Source organism: Meriones unguiculatus, chromosome 3 (assembly GCF_030254825.1).
Source record: "Meriones unguiculatus strain TT.TT164.6M chromosome 3, Bangor_MerUng_6.1, whole genome shotgun sequence".
NCBI classification, from domain to species: Eukaryota; Metazoa; Chordata; class Mammalia; order Rodentia; family Muridae; genus Meriones; species Meriones unguiculatus.
The window spans coordinates 18,564,982-18,583,856 of NC_083351.1; the positions used below are offsets into that span (position 1 = coordinate 18,564,982).

General features: G+C 51.4%; 1 protein-coding gene across 1 annotated transcript in view; it reads right to left on the minus strand.

The window, feature by feature from the left end:
- Positions 1-9,218: 9,218 nt before the first annotated feature.
- Wasf2 (WASP family member 2) overlaps positions 9,219-18,875 on the minus strand; it is a 65,088-nt gene continuing 55,431 nt past the window's right edge. The window contains exons 7-9 of the mRNA XM_021643907.2: positions 16,790-16,945; positions 14,286-14,794; positions 9,219-13,228 (exon numbers count right to left, since the gene is read on the minus strand). Coding sequence (XP_021499582.1) covers positions 13,071-13,228; positions 14,286-14,794; positions 16,790-16,945 — 823 coding nt within the window. The 3' untranslated portion in view covers positions 9,219-13,070. The remainder of the gene's footprint in view (positions 13,229-14,285; positions 14,795-16,789; positions 16,946-18,875) is intronic.

The following is an 18,875-nucleotide window of genomic DNA, read 5'->3' on the forward strand; positions in this document are numbered from 1 at the left end:
GGTGCCCTAGAGGAGGCGGGGCGAGAGCCAGCACCCCACCCCTCTGCCAATCGGGGTATGGCCCCCAGTGCATTCCTGTTTGGCCCCAACCCCTACTCAATAAAAGTCGATTTTTTGATAAACATGTGTGTTTGTGCGTACGCGTGCTGTGGAGCTGAGCCGGGAGAGCGGGACCCCCTAAAGAATCCGGGAAGCTGGAGACGCAGGGTGAAGTGTGGCTGACGAGGCAGGGTGTCAGCGCCCCTCGGACATCACCCTGGGCACCCAGAACCTCACCACCCCCGAACAGGAACCAGGGTGTTAGACTCCTCTTGGTTTGAGGGTACCCACAGGGGGCCCAGAGCAGCCAGTTCAGCTCGGGCCTCAGCCGTGCAGAAGCTGTTCCTAGCACGCAAGTGCCTGTCACAGCAATAGCTTCCTTCCAACAATGTTTGCCCTTCGAGGCCTTGTGCTCAGGCCTAACTAGCCAGGCTCAGGCCATAGTGTCTACACCTTGCATTTAGGAAAAAACTGCAGCCAGTGGAGGTCACACAGGAATACAAGATAACGTTCAAACCTGGAACATGTTTTCAAAATCTATGTTCGGTTCCCTGGACAATGACTTTTTTTTTTTTTTTTTTAACCTACCCTGGGGTTTAGAACTTCTGGACCTTGTCTTATATCCTCGGGGGCCAGTGGCCCACCTTTGGGAGGTGGTCACTGTGGAGCTGGTAAAGCTGGAGGCTTGAACCCTGGGGCCTGGAAAGGGAGGAAGCCTGCACTCACCGTGAGGGTGAGGGCAGCTTCAGGGAAGCTCGGGCTGGTGTGGGACATCAATCCCTGTATTGGCGAGGCAGGAGCCAGAGGATTGTGTGCACCAGGCCAGCCTCAGCTACACCCTGAGTTCAATACCAGCCTGAGTTGCATAGTGAGTCTCTGCCTCAAAACACCTAAGGGCTGGAGCTAGAGCTAGAGCTCAGGGATAGAGAGCTGACAAGGCTCTAGATTGAGTCCACAGCGAAGCACACAAAAGTAACGTGAGGGCAGCAGAACAGCTCAGCGGTTAAGAGCGCTGGGCTGCTTCTACAAAATACCTACCTGGCTCCAACTCCCAGCACCCACATGGTGGGTCGTAACTGCCTGTAACTCCAGTTCCAGGGGTCCAACACCCTCTCCTGGCCTCTACCGGGCACAGATACACATGCAGACAAAAATTTCCGTTCACATAAGATGGAAACAACAAACAAACAAAACCCAACCAAGTGTGGCAATGCATGTCTGTAACCTCACCGCTGGGGGAGGGGATCGAGGAAAATCAGGAGTTAAAAGCTACCTACCCCCCCACCCCCCATAGCCGGCTACACAAGCCCCGTTTCAAGAAATAAACAAATAAGGAAGCTCTGACTAGGTCAGCCTGGCAGGCCATACACTTGGCCAAGGCCTGAAGGAGCCATCAGAACACTTCCGGCTCACTCTACCTTTCTACCGTCACACAGCTGGAAAACCTGAGGCCCCCGGACAAGCAGCTTGTTCAGTTATGTCAAGCCTGCTGGGACAGAGTCCAGTCTCCATCTCTCTTCTTTTCTTTCAATTTATTTATTTTTATTTATATGCATTGGTGCATGTCTTTGTGAAGATGTCAATCTTGGAGTTACAGACAGCCATGAGCTGCCATGTGGGTATGGGGGCTGGGATTTGAACCCGGGTCCTTGGGAAGGGCAATCAGTGCCCTCCACCTCTGGGCCATCTCTCCAGCCCTCCGTCTCCATTTCTAAGGCTACCATTCTTTCTCCTGGAGCTCCAGACCATGCCCTTGTAGCAGAAAGCCATCTTTGTAGCAGTCTTTTTAATAATAATAATAATAATAATAATAATAATAATAATAATAATAAAATAACCTCTGCTTTATTTGGCGTGTTTAGGTCTCTACCACCCTTCCACCAAACGCCCAACCATAAGTAGGAGAGAGAACAAGTTAGTGGGGGCCCAGACCCCTTTACTTCTTCTGGCTAGTTAGGGTCATGGGGTTCTTTCAGGGCTCTATTCCAATCTCCGTCAACTGCAGATACAGCCAGCAGGCTCACCCACACCCCAAAGCATTTCTGGTCTCTGGTCTCTCCAAACTGCTACACGCCACACGCCTACCACATGCCCATCACCACACAGACATACCTGTGATTCCAGTTACTGAAGCCGGAGAATCACAAATTCAAGGTTTCCTTGGGCTACAGAAACTCTGAGAGAAAAGGGGCCATGGCCTACTTACTGATATTCTTGCAGATAGCTTAATGTCTAGTAAGGGAAACAGTGATAACAGAAAAGGTTTTCAATAACTGAGGTTAGGGCTGAAGAGATGGCTTACGCAGTTAAGAACACAGGCAGCTCTTACAAAGGAACTGAGTTCTAGCTTCTCAGGACCCACACCGGGCCATGTGCAGCTGCCTGAAACTCCAGTTCCATGAGATCCAGCGCCATCTTCTGGCCACCATAGACACCTGCACTCACACATACACATACCCATACACAGACACACATGGGTACAAATAACTAAAAATAAAATACTCTGAAATATAAAGTAACAGTTATTAAAAAAAAAAACAACGACCCTATCGTGTTAGTGACTGCATCCTCAAATAAAAATAAAATAGGGAAAGAGAGAGAATATATGAGGAATTAAGACGAAAGTGGACAAAGGGCCTTCGTGAAGGCTGGGGATATAGTTTAGCTCGTAGAGTGCTTGTCTAAACATGCACCAAAAGCCCTAGGTTCAATCCCCAGCATGTGTGCTCATGCCTGTGTGTGTCTGGGGAGGGGTGATGAGCCTTGCAGCTAGCTGCTCTGTCTTCGCCATAGTGCTTACCCCATACTGGACTCTACCATCACACTAAATGGTGTGGAGACACATACCTGTAAGTAATCCTAGGCCCCGGGAGTGGAGGTGAGATGATCACCAGGTCATCTGCAGCTACATGGGGAGTTTGAGGCCAGCCTGAGCTATCTGAAACTCTATCTCAAAAGATTTAAAAAGGGGCTGGAGAGACGGCTCAGAGGTTAAGAGCACTGGCTGTTCTTCCAAATGTCCTGAGTTCAGTTCCCAGCACCCACATGGTGGCTCACAGCCATCTATAGTGAGATCTGGTGAGCAGGCATACATGCAGGCAGAATACTATATAAATTATAAATAAATAAATCTTTTTAAAAAAAAAAAGAAAGAAAGAAAGAAAAGATTTAAGAAGAAAAGAAAGGTCCCCAGAAAGGTCACATTTACTGTCAGTTGACCTGGACTTTGAACCTAGGCCACATCTGCCTCCAAATCTTTCTTTCTTTCTTTTCTTTTTTTCTCTCTTTCTTTTCTTTCTTTTCTTTCTTTCTTTCTTTCTTTCTTTTTTTTCTTTCTTTCTTTCAGACATGTGTTTTCTCTGTCTTGGCTGTCCTGGATTCACTCGGTAGACCAAGCTGGCCTCAAACTCACAGAGATCCACCTGCCTCTGCCTCCCCGAGTGCTGGGATTACAGGAGTGTGTCATGCCTGTATTCAAATCTGTTTCTTTGCTGGTTTAAGGAGTGAGTTTTGGAAGGTGGTCAAAAAAAAAAAAAGCTGGTCAGGAATGTGGGGCAGGAAGGCCCAGGCCCCCGTGAGGGTGAAGCTGGTTTCTCCAGGTTCTACCTCACCTTCTGAAGAGGCGCTGTAGGGAGGCATCTTCAGGCTTGCTTCCCTTGCCTCCCTGCCCAGGTAGTTTCCTGTTCCAGCTGGGTGCAGCTGGACCAGCTTCCTCATTCCAGCTTCCTTCTCGGGGCTAACACAGGAGCCTACTAACTGCCCTCCTGTGTCTAGAAGTCTGTGCTGGCCCCCAGCCGAGATTCTTGCTCTGTCTGGGGGCAGTGTACAGGGCCAGCAGGCATTTGGGGGAGCCTGTGTGTAGTGGACTGGTGGGGTCTTCCCTTCTTTGATTTTTTTTTTTTTCTCAGACGGGTTGATTCCCCTACAGCCAGCCCAGCAATTCTTCCCTAGAGAACCCCTTGCTGAGTCCTGCTGAGCTTAAGAAGCAGCAATTGATACAGCAAACCCTCCTCCTCCTCCCCTGAGCCGCAGCCTGTGGAAAGGTAGTCAGATCCAGGCTGTATCCTGTCTCCAACTGAGGATCCCCGAAGGAAGGGACATGTCCTTTCAAGCTGAAGGCAGATTTCTTTGTCTCCTCCTCACAACCAGAGGCTCCCAAAGACAAGGTCATGACTCTTCTCAGACCAGGAACTCACAAAGCTGAGTTTCCTCTAGGCTGAGGGCCTCTAAGAGCCCTTGAGAGCAGGGCTGAATCTCTCCTTCAAATTGAGCCTCCTGTCTCCCTCAGCCTCCTCTGGAGCTCAGCCCTGGGCTGCTCAGCCTGGTGTGTGTGTTCACGCGCCTGTGTGTCTGGGAAGGGTTACTAAGCCTCCCAGCCGCCCTGTCTCTGCCAGCTCTCCTACCCCCATCATACAGGCTGTGCATGATGGTGTATGATGGTGTATGAGGATGCTGGGCGGCGGGTTCCCTGCAGGATGAGTCAGGGGCCCTCTTCTAGCTGGGCTGAGCCCTGGTCCTTGTGTGTGGGGGGGCAGTCCTGAGTGCTGTGCCCCGCAGGAGCCATGACCGCCTCTCCCTGCAATAAGTGAGGAGACAGCAGCTATTAATATAAGATGAGTTCACGGGCTCACAGCTTCCGCAGCCTGGAAAACAGGCTCCCGGGGCCGGGGGCTGCAGCAAGGCTCGTCTGTCAGATTCCCTTCTGCAGGCTGGAGCCCACCATCCCCCAGTTCTTTCCATGCCAAGATCCCTGCATACAGACACAGATACACACACACACACACACACACACACACGGGCACACATAAGCACACATGTGGGATCCAGGCCACTGACTGTTCAGACACACGTGCAAGTATGCATGTATCCTTCCCTGGAGGCACTTACACACGTGTACAGGCACACTTTGTTGCACACCACACACACCACTATATCACTGAGATTTCTGTGCCTGCTTGGAGCACCCACCTACATGTACATATTCTCCCACATATGTCTATACAGACTCACCCTTGTAACTACCTCTATCCACACAGGCCTGGATGTGTCTGCATAAGCAAACCCATTTGCACACCACCGCACACTTAAAAACACAAGCCTACCTAAGTGCCATGTAAACACCACAGCATGCAGGGTCACATTCAAGGACGTGAACGCATCTGCGCGACACTTCGCACACAGCATGCACACACTCACACCCGATTCCTGCTGTTAGTGCTCAGCAAGCATGAATCCGTGGACCCGCCTCTGGTTCCGCAGCCCTCCCCTTCCTCATCTTCCTCTCTCCCCTGGTCATGTGACAGGCAGCTCCTGCTCCTGTCAAGCCCATGGCTGCCTTCAGCTTCCCACCCCCTGGGGGTCCCCAGTTCCCTGATTACCCCCTCACTAATTGGCCACCAGCCCCTTGACTTTGCTGCAGGCCTTCTTGGGAGCTAAGAGCAAGGCTGCAAATTGGCTGAGCAGGATGGGTCCAGGGAATTGTGTGCGTGTTGCAGGGAGGGAGCTAAGAGCCAGGGATCTGGCTAGAGCCCATCAGGGCACCACAGAATACCAGGTTGTTGGAGGACTGACATCATACTTTCTCACAAGGGTGCTCCTATTTTACATGGACTGCCACACAAAGCCATTCCTGCACACACACACACACACACACACACGCCACACACGCACAGACACAGACACACCACGGGCAGGCACACATAGGCATGTTCCACCCAGCTCTACACACCAAGGCAGGTGAACCCTTGCATATTTCTAAGTGTATTCCGTGTACCTACTGGGGACACACTCAGCAAAACCTTACCTGTTCATTAAGCCACTGCTCAGACCTGCAGAAACCGTTTATTAAAGATTTATTAGCCAGGCAGTGGTGGCACACGCCTTTAATCCCAGCACTCAGGAGACAGAGGCAAGTGGATCTCTGTGAGTTCAAGACCAGCCTGGTCTACAGAGTGAGCTCCAGGACAGCTAGGGCTGCACAGAGAAACCCTGTCTTGAAAAACAAAACTACAACAAAAAGATTTATTTTATTTTAGATGGGCCCTCAGATAGTCCAAGCCAGCTTTGAACTCACTACACAGCCAAGGATGACACTAAACTTCTCATCCTCTTGCCTCTATCTCCCAAGGGCTGGGATTGCAGACACATGCCACCAAACCTGGTTTTGTATGGTTCTGGGGACTGAGCTCAAGGATGGGTGCATTCTAGGCAAGCACTCGACCTGATTGCAGTGCCCTCGGATCCCCTGCGGCGGGGTTATTACCCTGATTGTGAGCGGCCTAACCTAGCACCTGTGAGTGCTAGGAACCAAGCTCGCTGCTGAGCCATCCCTCCAGCCCACAGCCACTGTTTAGGTAAACTCACACAGAGGGCCTAAGGCTACAGCAAAGCCTTGGGCTCAATCCCCATAAAAAAAAAAAGCCAGGCATGTGGCACAATGGCTGACACCTAGAATTTTAAGAGTTAGGAGGCTGAGGTGGAAGAATCACCGGTAGTCTGAGGCCAGCCTGGGCTACAGAGTGAGACCCTGTCTCAAAATAAATAAATAGCCACATAAACATAAACATAATTTATGCACCATGTTAAAGCGTGCATAGATTAACACAGGTGAGTGCGCTCGCTGGTCGCCCAGGCCTGTGTGCACACATCACTCTTCCGTGCATATTTTGATGAGCAAGCAAGCAGCCGTGGGCTAGAGAGAGGCTCTTCTAGCTTGCCTCAGGCCTCTTCACAAGGGCAAGCCGGAGGTTTACCCTGTGAGGTAGGAAGCAGGGCAATCCACACAGACCCACAAGTTGCAGTTTCCTAGCCTCCTTGCTGAATGCCGAAGTCTAGAACTTCTTCTGGGCTTCCCCCAAATCTTCAGATAGCCACAGGCAGCCTGTCAGTATTTTCTGAAAGGAAAAAAAAAAAAAAAGAAAAAAGAAAAAGCAGAGCTTCCAACTTTACTCCTCAGTTCCAACCTCTGGGCCCGAGCTCAGGAGGTGCTGTGTTCCCTGGAGCATCAGTATGGTTTCTATTTCAAGGTCTGATGCCAGTTTGCTGTGTGTTGCCGGGCGAGCTGCTAAGCCCTTCTGTGCCTTTCCACATCTGCACAATAGGAATCGAAGCCTTTCAAGTCTGTCCCGAGGAATCCATGGACTCCTTTAGGGATGCGCTCTGCTCAGGCGCACATCTGGGGGTGTTGCCGGCTGCGAGGAGGGTGAAATGCCGCCACAGCGGAGCAGCTGCACCCAGTATGGGGCTCCACGCCTTGCTGGATGGAGGAAGTGCAGGCCCAGACACAGAACAGCCAGCTTGGAGCTGGAGGAGCTCGTGCCTGGTCAGCAAGTAAATCGGCGCCTCTGTACCTTCCGTGAGCATGAGCAGCGCAGTGTGTGCAGCTCCCCAGGGCAGGGCGGGGGTGGCTGCTGGCTGACGTGGGAGTGAGTGTATCTGGCCTCCTGTCACACAGGACTGCAAATCTACTTTGATTCCTCAGGCTGTTCAGGCTGTTTGTGTCCTTTGGCTTCTGGTGCCCCACCCTCCCGGCCTGAGGGGAGGTCCAGAAATTGTTCCAGACCCCATGATCTAGGATAGGAACTGGTTGCCAATCTCCCTGAGCAGAACTCCAGGAAATGGTGCCAGGTTGCCCTGGTGGAAAGGTGGCCAGGAGGGGGCAGTGAGCAACTGGCCGAGGCAGCCAGCCAGCAGCGAGGCTCAGGAGGACTGTTAGATGTGCCTGCAATTAGGCCTGCTCCCGTGGCTGTGTGCTGACTTGTGTCCTTGTTTTGCACAGGAGCAGGGCTCTGTTCACGACATGTGCATGCTCTTCTGCGCCTGGACTGTACGCCACTCATGGAAAACGTGCGTAAACGAACCTGTGCCTGTGTGAATACGGCAGGGTGTGCCTGCGGCGAGCCCATACCTAGGGAAGCCACATTGTTCTCAGGCAGCCAAGGGCACAGGCTACTTCCCCTCCAAAGGTCGAAGATGGCTGGGCCCTCAGTCAAGCTTGCTTGACTTCAAAGAAAATAACCCTCACCTGTTATTGCACCTGTAAAACAGAGCACGGGAGGAGTGGGCGAGGCAGATAAGAGCTGGGACCTTAGACGCTGGCACGCCCCCACCTGCTGCTGGATGGATTGCTAAGCATGGTAAACGGCATGGCAGGCAGGGGTGGGCACCTCACCTCACCTCTCCTCAGATGGGGTACCCGTGCCTTTAAAGATCAAAACCAAGCGTGCGCTGCCTATAGCAGGTAGTGGGCGCTCAGTAAATGCCCTTTTTTTTTTTTTTTTTTTTCTAGGATGGTAGTTCCGGGAGGTGAACAGTCTTGCCCGGGGTCAGGGCCTCTGAGTGGTAGCGGTGCAGCCAGCATCCAGGCACAGGCCTCCGGCTTCCCAGAACCACACTTTGCCTCTCATCCCTCCAAGGGCGGCTCCGACACCATTTTGTCTTCCGCCAGGGCGGGCGTCTGGCTGCCTGTCAGTCACCGGCTCCGGCGGCCAAGTGCTGACTAAACACAGGCCGTGGCGGGAGGGGAGCGAGGGGCTCAGCGCCCCCTCCCAGGCACCCCACCTCCAGCGATGAGCTCAGAGCGGCTGGCGCAGCACTTGCTGACAACTCAAAACTTCTGCCCCCTCTCCCTGGATGCCCGCGGGTGACTCTGCGAACAGCAGGCGTGATGACCCACAGAGCTCCGACCCTTCTACCCCTCGTCTTCACGGGCCACCTCACGTGTCTGCTCATAAACTGTCCCTGGGACAGCGACCCACAGCAGCTGGGCTCGGAACAACCGTTGTTCCCTGGGTAGGTCATTTTGGGGGGTCAGGATGCAAACCCAGCCTCTTCAGCCAGGCAAGAGAGGGGGCGTGTAGCAGCCTAAACCTTTTTATCGGATTCCATTGTAAACCGTTCTATTTAAGGTAAGTTGCTTGGGCCTGAGAGGCAGACAAGATGCCGGCCAGATGTTGGGAGGCGGCATCAGCATTCCGCTTGTATGCCTCTCCTGCCTGGTGTAAGGAGCCGCTGTGAGCAGCCAGCTCTAGGGCTGTCCTCACAGAAGGGGACTTGTGCCTACAAACTAGCCAGAAGCCTCCTGCCCTTGAAGCTCACCCATGCTGAAGCCCTTATAGAACTCCCTCGCCCACCTGTGACCCTCTGCTGATTCCCCCTGCCATGAAACACACACATAGACACCAGAGGTGACTGGCTACTTTATCAAATTATTGGAAATGGTGGCGTTTACAGTGTTCATGTGTATACAGAAAAGTTACATGGAACCTTCTGGTCACTGGGGCACAAATGTACACACAATAAGCCTGGCAGTGACGAAATCAGACTTGAAAAAAAAAAAAAAAATCGGCTGTCCTAGGGATGGCTGAAGAAGGGGGATCAGGAATTTAGGGCCATCTTCAGGTACAAAGTAAGTTCAAGACCAGCGCGGTCGACCCGAAACCCTGCCTCAAAAAATATTGTGGCCATTCTGTTACCTGTATAAAAAGGGCAGAAAGGGCCACTGTAGGGGCAGTTTTATCTCACTGCTCGGATCCTCCTTCCCAACCTTCAGGAGAAAAGGGTCCGTTTGTAGACTGTTCCCACTATATTAGCTCACTATATTATCTTGATGTAGGAAACACACCCAAGAACCTATTGGAATATGTCCTTATAAATATATTTATATCAGAGAAAACAAGGCACTTTGGGAGTATAACTTCTCTCCTGTGTGTACATCATTCTAGGCAGAAAGTAAAAATTGGTTAGTTTCTCAAGTGAATTAACTGAATAAAGTTAATACAGTAAGAGAATTGTTCTCGGCCTTCACTGAGGCCCCATTAAAGTGAATGTGGCAGGAAGCACTGGAGAAGGCACTTCTCTGCGCGACACCTGGTCCCAGGTCGGATGGGCAGCCCCAAGCTCAAAGCTTACTGGCTCCCAGAAAGGCTGACATGTCTCCTGAGCTGCAGCGCCTGGCCCTGGCACCGTGCCTCCCTCCCCAGGCCCTGAGGTCAAGTAAGGGGCTGCAGCAGGAAGCAATCCTAGTGCAGAGCAGCGACACGGTGGGAATGCTTAAGCAGGGTCACCAAAGCCACAGAGACCTCAATCTGTCCAAGCTGGCGCTGTAGAGCCAGAGGATCGGCGCCACGGGAAGAGATTTCACATTAGCCCTGACAACACCGCCTCAGCTCTGCGGTGACATTGGCCAGGGTCGTTTCTGAGGGCGCTGAAGCTTCCACTGGAGAAGAGCTGGAGCTTGGGCCAGCTGCTCAGAGCCTCTAAGGGATCCCCCAACCCCCTTCCCTGGAATGAAATCATCTCCACACCAAGGCAAAGCTACAAGTCACTTCTGACACTACCGATTGCAAGCTGGGCCCCTGGGCCCCTGGAATGGGGGCAGGCCCCCTGGGCTAGGCAGACCAGGAAGGGAGGTGGCTCCTTGGCTGCAGCACTTAAGAGTCCTTATGGGCTTTATACTCTCACCAGCCGCAGCCCAGTTTAAATAATCGCTAAACTTTGTATTCTACCCTTACAGGATTCCATAAACACACCTACCTGCACTGGGTCCTTTATTATTTTAAAGGGCTCTGGGTTTAAAGAAGCACGTTTTAATTTTTTTTCTTTTTTTTTGGGGGGGGTACACATATACCTAAGTACAGCCTAGAGGACCTCTCAGCTGACTGGGTCCCCAACCCCCCAAGCTGAGGAGGCTCTGCAAGGCCGGCTGCTACAAAGTGCAGAGCTTGGCTGCATGGATTTTAATGAGAGCGTCAGGCAGAGCTGTGCTGTTGCTCTCCGGGACTTGCAGATCATTACCAAACCAGCTGTAGGATGAGAACACAGCACATCGAAACCCTAGGAGGTCACTGAGCTAATGATCTAATCCTACCTTCCACAGACAGCACCCCTCCCCATCTCCTCCCGCCCCCAGTCTTTCCTGGTGGACTCGGTCCATTCCAGAAGCCAGGCCAATGCTGCCCCTTCAAGGTCGGAAGAGAACCACAGTGAGCGGCTCCTGCTCTCCTTTCCCGGGGAGCAGGAGGAGGGGAGTAATTTAGTCAAAACCATTAGGCTCAAACCCTGGCCTGGCCAGGCCCCAGGACTTGTATCGGAAGGACCACTGCCCTCCCCTGCCTCTCCAGCCCCTGCTGGGCTGCAGCCAGGGTATCACCAACAGCCATTTTAAGACTGACGAAAGCACCTTCTAAGGGCAGAGTGAGAAACGTGCGCAGCATGGTCTAGCGCCAAGCCCTGTGCCAGACGCTGGACTGGGAGGGACGTGGACATGGACACTCGGAGCCCTCTGGGGCCGCCACAGCAGGAGGGCCTGCTGGCACCTGCAGCTTTAGTCCCCACCTCAGGGTTCAAGAAAGGAGGCAGAGGGGAGGTGCTCTGCACTTTCCTCAAGCCGGAGGGGTTTATGAGGGCTTTGGCAATTACTACAACCATTTGCTGTGCTGGGTAGAGACAGATCCTGTTTCTCTTTGTTTCAGGCTCTGAAGCCAGAGAAGCTGATTTCAGCACAAGAGGCCACACAATAGTTGGGGCAGAAGAGAAGAAACCTTGCTCCTGGCCAGGGCTGCTCAGTTCTTTCCTGAATAATAGCACCTGTGTGTATTAGCTCTGGGAAGGGACGTAAAGGGGAGGGGGTCAGCATCACCATGCACAGTGAGTTGGGGAATCAGGTGGAAGACCCCGTGTCCTTCTACCTTTCCGACTTCTTTACGGCTGCCAGGCCCCCCCAGGCAGGTGCCTGCTGCGGCTGCCAGCCTGAGGGACTGAAGCTTCCACAGCTGGCAGAGCCTATGCTTAGACTGAGGAAACAAGAGGGGGAGGGTGCTGCAGTGAACTGAAAGTTGCACCTGCCAAGGCTGGCTGCCCCACTCCTCTCTACTCCGGCTCCCCAGCACAGTTCCCATGCCACATGACTGGCTGGGGATAGAAAGGGGAAATAAACGGTTACAAGAGAGGGTATGAATGTCAAAGCTGTCCTAGCGGGTCTGGCACAGGCTGTGAGTCCTTCAAATGAGACCCCTGCATTCGGGGGGGGTGCTCTGCCCAGACTCCAGCAGGTGCTCATTATTTGGTCCCAGAACACACAGGTGACTTGGAGACAGGAAGCCTGGGCTCTTGTTCTATCTCTATCTGTGTGACCCTGAGGGTCACTTCTCATCTTGGCCTCAGCATCCTGACAGGGCAGGACCCGAGTCCCGCAGTGCCACACCTTCAAGTTTTGCCCCTGATGGTCAGCAGAGAGGCCCAGGTCCCTGTGTGTCAGGGCTAGTTTGGTCATGAATATCAGAGATTAAAACTGGGCTGTGCAGTCTAAAGGCACCTAGGGTGAGGGAGGGGCATGCCAAGGACACCCGAACACCACACTCACCGAGAGGGAGCGTGGGAGGAAGGCAACAGCCTCAGCCTTCAGAACAGCATCACTTCTGGGCAGAGAAGTGAGACATTCTTTAGGGGCCTGATGCCTTCTGCAACAAAGGCATCCAGACAGAGCTGAACAGAAGCAGCCCTACCCTGCAGAGGGCTGAGTGTGGGGCAGAGGGGGTGACAGTCTAGTTGCCAGGACACTTGGCCTGCTCTATACGCTCAGGGCACAGAAGAGAGACAAGCTGTGCCTACACAGGCTGTACCCACTGCTTTAAGACCAGGAGATGGAGAGCATTATTTGAAGTATGCACGGGTTTTGAGGAAGGCCACGGGTTAAAACGGTTATCAGGGGGAAGGCACTATCTCCAGTTGAAACCCTATGAGAGGGATTTTCTGTAGGGTTTTCCCTCCTTTCAATATTTAACAGTCACTTGAGGGGAAGAGGGATCAGCTCAGCTAAGGAGCCTCAAGAGCCCACGGCCAGGGAAGAAGGAAGGAAGTACACGGTAGTTTGGAGGAAGCACTTGGATAGATCTTTGGTTGCTCCAGGGAACTGCTTCCACCCCTTGCAATTCTTTGTCCTCCCTTTCTTCCCCCCATGAGACTGTTACAGTTGCTATCAAAGAAAGCAGGTAGGAAGGGCAGTAAAAGGAATGTGGGCAACAGGCAGGAAGTTAATCCGACCAGTCGTCTTCATCAAATTCAGAGGAATCATCTTCCGAGTCGCTGTACTCAACAGCAATCCGACGTGACAGAATGGTGGCCACATCATTGCCCACCACATCACGCTTTTCTTGCTCCCGTTGCTCTTCAACCCTTCGCAGCTGAAAGCCTGATGGGAAAGGGAGCAGGGTTAAGAAGCACGCCCTAGCTTCAGAATCCTCTAGTAGGAGCAATGGCTGCTGATCAAGACAGGACTGTAAAGGACAGAGAAAGAAGGACCCCTGCAGAAGCAAGGAAACAAACAAACAAAAAAAAGATAGGTCGTATAGAATCCTCATCGCTGGGTTGTGGCATCTCTAAAAGGAAGCCTGCTGTTCTTCCTGGCTGTTGGCAATGGTCCTTTCCTCACCAGGCTTCTGAAGAAGTACCACCATACCCCATCAGGCAAGTGCTCAGACTGTTCAAAGTCCCTAGATACAGTGGGGCTCAGAGAGTCACCAAAGAACAAACCACACCAAGCCCTTGGGACCAAATCTGGCCCCAATGAGGGACAGAGAAGGAGAGGGAGGGAGAAAAGGAAAGGGAGAAAAAGGGAGAGGGGGAAGAGAGAGAGAGAGAGAAAGGGCTGGTGGAGGAGGGAGGGAAGTTGATGGCTCGGAGAGAAAAAGGGAAGGGGAGCAAAGAAAAAAAAAGGATAGGAAGAAACTGGCAGGGGAGGGATGAGGGAGCATAGAGTGAGGACATACATGGTGGAGCAGAGAAGATAGGTGCAACTGAGTCTGGCTGAAAAGTTGCCTGATGGGACAGTGATTCATTTTCTTCTGGGGATCTTTTCCCAAAAAAAAGTATGTATGTAAGCACACATCGTGCTCATTTCAAAGAATTCCAGGATCCCAGCTTAAATATAATTCACATTCACAGGGTGAGGTGGTGCACAACTGAAATCCCAGCACTTAGGGAAACAGAGGCAGGTGGATCCCTGTGAGTTCAAGGCCAGCCTGGTCTACAAAGCAAGTTCAGGACAGCCAAGGCTATACAGAGAAACTGTCTTGAAAAACAAAACAACAACAACAAAAAAATCATGTTCAAAATGTAGAAAGAACTCTCAACCTCAGCATCTTTAGGGAAGCCCACCCTCCCTCACCCCAGGTCTAATCTCTCAGCTGTCCAAAGGTCAAGATCCTGCCCTATCATCTCAGCTCCACAAACCCAGCACTGGGACTTACCTTGGCGGATAGCAGAAAGCAGGTCACTACGAGCATCGCTCACAGCAGGCAATGAGGACTTGGGCTTGGCGGCATCAGAAAGAGGTGGCGGTGGTGCAGCAGGCTGGCCATCAGCACCACTGAAGGGGAGAGGCGGGGGCCCTGGAGGGGGAGGAGGAGGGGGAGGGGGAGGGGCACCTCCAGATGGTTGGGACAAGGGAGGTGGTGGCATTGGGTAGTCAGTTGCCGGCGGTGGGGGAGGTGGGGGAGGGGCAGCAAAATCAGGGTGAGGCGGGAAGGAAGGAGGTGATGGTGGTGGAGGGGTCCCAGGAGACCCAAATCCCATAGGTGGTAGTGGAGGTGGCACACTCATTGGAGGTGGAGGTGGAGGGGCAGGTGGGGGAGCAAAGCCAGGTTTAGGGCCTGGTGGAGAGCCCAGGGGAGGAGCTGGGGGTGGATGGCTTGGGCTGACCACGCTGGTTCTTTTGGGTCCAGCCACGACAGACCCTCTCTGGTTGTCCACAGGGTAGCTGAAAGGCCAAAGAGACAAGGCTTCCCGTCATAACCACGATGCTAACCCTGCACAGAGGCAGACCCTTCACGGCCCACTCTCATTTCACTTTGGCCCAGACAGATGAAAGGAGTCAAAACAGATCACCAAGGAAACGAGTAGCACTGTGGGCAAAGAACCTTCCAGCAAAAGAGGAGTACAACCAGAAACTGGAGGAAACTATCAGAGGATTGTCCTGTCAGGCAAAGCTGGCAGAGACATCCCTTAGGTCCCCCTTTAACCTTTCCAGAGATGGCTTTCCTGAACCCTTCTGCAGAGTAGCCCATAGACAGCTGTCAGTTTAAGCCTCAAGCTAGACCTCAATACATACAAGAAAGAGCTAGAGAAAAAAAAAAAAAATCAAGCCCTTGTCATGTGCTGGGCTCTGTCTCTTATGCTGTGAGTACTCATTGGACTTGGTGGGGGCAGAAGTCCATTTGGAGTTAGTGACAGGAGCTTATTATATAGTCCAGGTAGGTTTAGAATACATGACAATCTCCTCCCTTAGCCTTCCAAGTGCTAAAATTATAAGCTTGAGCCACCATATGCCCAGCTTTGTTTGTTTGAGACAGGGTTTTATTATGTAGTTCTGGTTGGCCTAAAACTTGCTATGTAGAGCAGGCTGGCTTCAAACTCACAGAAATTGGCCTGCCTCTACTTCCCGGGTGCTGGGATTAAAAGCATATACCATCACTCCCAGCTCCTAGCTAACTCTTGACCCAGATTTGAAAGAGGATGAAGGCTCACTTCAGGGATCAGATCTGTGAGGCTCCAGCTTCAAGGTCTCAGGCTCCATGTGAAGGTAAAAGGTTTTCCTCTGTACCACCCTGCACTGAGAGCTACTGCTTCGAAAAGCACCCTACTCAGAGACAAAGAGTAGGAGTATCTCTGTGAGTTTGAGGCTATATTGGTCCACATAGAGAGTTCCAGAACAACCAGATACATAAAGAGAACCTGTCCCAAAAACAAAAAACAAAGTCAGGCAGTGGTGGCACACACCTTTATCCCAGCACTTGGCAGGCAGATCTCTGGGAGATCGAGGCCAGACTGGTTTACAAAGTGAGTTTAGGATAGCCAAGGCTACACAAAGAAGCCCTATCTTGAAAAACAAAACAAAACAAAAACAAACAAAAAAGACAGGGCACCAGTAAGAAGCAATTTTGGAGGGAGAAGACTTGGGATTAGTGATTTGAAGAGCTAAGAATAGAGATAAAGTAAGAGGCCAGCACTGTTTTAGGTCTCTATCTGAGGGTCCTTCAACACATTCAGTCACTAATTAGGCAGTATCAAGAAGAGCACCCACCTTCGAAGGCCCACTTACAGAGAGGAAAGATATAACTGAGAGAACAGCAAAGTCTAAACAATCCTCAGACCCCTTTTAACCATCATGGGCAATCGTTTGTATACACTGGCCAAAGATACTAACAAATAAATACCTAAAAGGACAGACAGGAGTCACACAGTCTTATTTCCCTTTTCCCTTGATGGGTTGTTGGTCACACACCCCCGCCCCCCGCCCCGGGCCCTCGACCCCTATCACTATGTAGTCCTAACGGTCTAGCACTCACTATAGTCCTGATGGCCCAGCACTCACTATGTAGCCCACGCTGGCCTTAAATTTCTTATCCTCCTACCCCACTGAGTGCTGGGATTAGTTGTGTTGGCCACCACACTTAGCTCATGCTTTAAAGTGAACTAAACAGTGAAGTGAGCTGAAGCAGCATGAGGAAGACGGCTGTCTATTATGAAAGTTGACACACCTTAGGTAAGTTCACTGACCTTTCTGTGCCCAACTGAGGCCATTTACCTGTAACATGGGGTGTCAGTAACACTGCCGACACTTCATAAATGTCGTTCTATTATTGCACACACTTGCCTCAAGTCATTTTAGTGGTCCTGACTTAGATTCTGAGCTCTTACTTTGTTCTTGAGTGTTTTACTACCCAGGATGGATAGAAGATGTTCTACTATTTACCTGAATTCTGCTGGTGGGGGAGGCAAGTTGTCTTCAGAGAAGGAAGGAGAAGGTGAAGAGGTGGAGTCTGACTGTGGCGGTGGTGGATAGCTGGCTGCATCTACATTTTCAATGGAGCCAATGCTGCCATTCTGGTACACCAAGGCAGATGAATACCTGATAACATAGCCAATGTCAATGTTCCATACAAAGCACCAAAATGTGTTTAAACCTGCAGAGCTTGAGTGGCTCTCTCTTCTAGTACTAAAAGATACTAAATGAATGCATTTAACACAAAGGTTACAAGGGAGGAACAAAATAAGGAGATTCCCCATGTATTTTCTATGACACCAAAATTACACCTTAGGCTATGTGTGGTAGCATATGACTTTAGTCCCAGCATTGGGAAGGCAAAGATAGGTGATCTCTGTGACTTTGAGCCAGCCTGGTATACATACTAAGTTCCATGCCAGCCAGGGTCACATAGTGAGACCTTGTCTATTTAAATGCTCTCCCCCAAATATTAGATACAGCTAAACCTGAATCCCAAAACCTTCTTAAGACAAAGAATGAAGCTAGGCCACAGGTTAGCTGCATACAAGTGACTGGCACACAGCCTAATTTTGAGGTAGACAAGCCTCTGGAGTGTTCAAAGGCTAAAGAGGCATTTGATCGCAAAATCAAGCCAAGGATGAGTGCACGTTGCCACGTGGTAGAAAATGTGGTTTCCCCGTAGTCACATGATGAGTCCCTGCTTAAAGCAGGGCGTTAGAAGCCAGTTGATGGTGGTGCACACCTTTAATCCCAACACTCAGGAAGCAGGAACAGGCAGCTCTATGTGAGTTCAAGGCCAGACCAGTCTACAGAGTGAGTTCTGGGACAGCCAGGGATACCCAGAGAAACCCTGTCTCAAAAAGTTAAAAAAAAAAAAAGGAGGGGGGGGGAGAGGAGTGTGCTAGAGATACCCATTCCTCAGAGCAGTGGGCCCTGAGTGAACTGGCTCTGGACAAACCCAGAAGCTGAAAGCGTCTATACTAGCATAAGCACACTGGGCACCAGCTGGCAGAGCTGACCTATTCTGCCTCCTCTTCCTCTCCTTCCCACCACTGCTGGGCTCTACAGAGCTCATCAAACAGGTCCTAGGAAGAGAGTTGTGGGGAAGTGACTACATCAGACGATGCTCTAATGCGAAAAATCCCCAAACTAGGGCACATCTCTCTGACAGCTTCACCCACAGGCATGCTCTTATAGCCTAGCCTCATAGCCAATACCAAACCTCCAGGAAAATGGGGGGTGGGAATAGGGGGAGGCCAGCTCCTCATCTTCACTACCCAAGCCTCAAAATGAGATATACATTTCTGACAGTTGGCACTATGGCCTTAAGCATCACTAATCCTGTGCTGTGAGCCTATCAGAACAGTTGGGACTGCGGAACAAGATGAACGACCTCTTAGTGGTCTGGTGCGATCAGTGAAGGTCCCTTAGCACTGTCTTCTCTGTACAAAGGCTCTTTTCCCTCTCATCGTCTTCATTATGCTTATAAAACAAACCTCTGAGTCCAGGAAGAAAAGTGTCACAAGTGTCATGATTTTTAAGTCAAGATTTTCATGGCAGAGTTATTCCTAAAAGCAAGAACAACTCAACTCTTTCCTTTTATCACTCCTCAGCACCCAATATGGGCTGGCATGGGTCCTTTGACAGCCAGAATGCAATGACTTTAGAGGAAAAGCCAGGCGACACTCTCAACAAGCAGCCATGGTGACGTGGCTTTGAATGCCACAGGGGTCAGACATCAGGATAAGCATCAAACCAAGCTTTAAAACAACTCTGCCCCTTTAAACCGCCAGGGTGATTTGGTATTGAGAAATAGATGCCATCTCCCACCTCCCTACAGAGCTCTGCCTCCACAGTGGCCCAGCAACCTTTCCCACACTGACTCTGAGGTCTACATTCGGTCCTTTGGCTAGCCTCTCTCCCAAGACTGAAATTTGTTTTGCTAACTTGCACAGCTTGCCTGCTCTGCCCCTCCTGTGCCCAGCCCAGCCCTCCAGCATAACCTTCACAACCTTTGCTCTGGAGGCAAATGGCTTCCAAGATCATCTTTCTT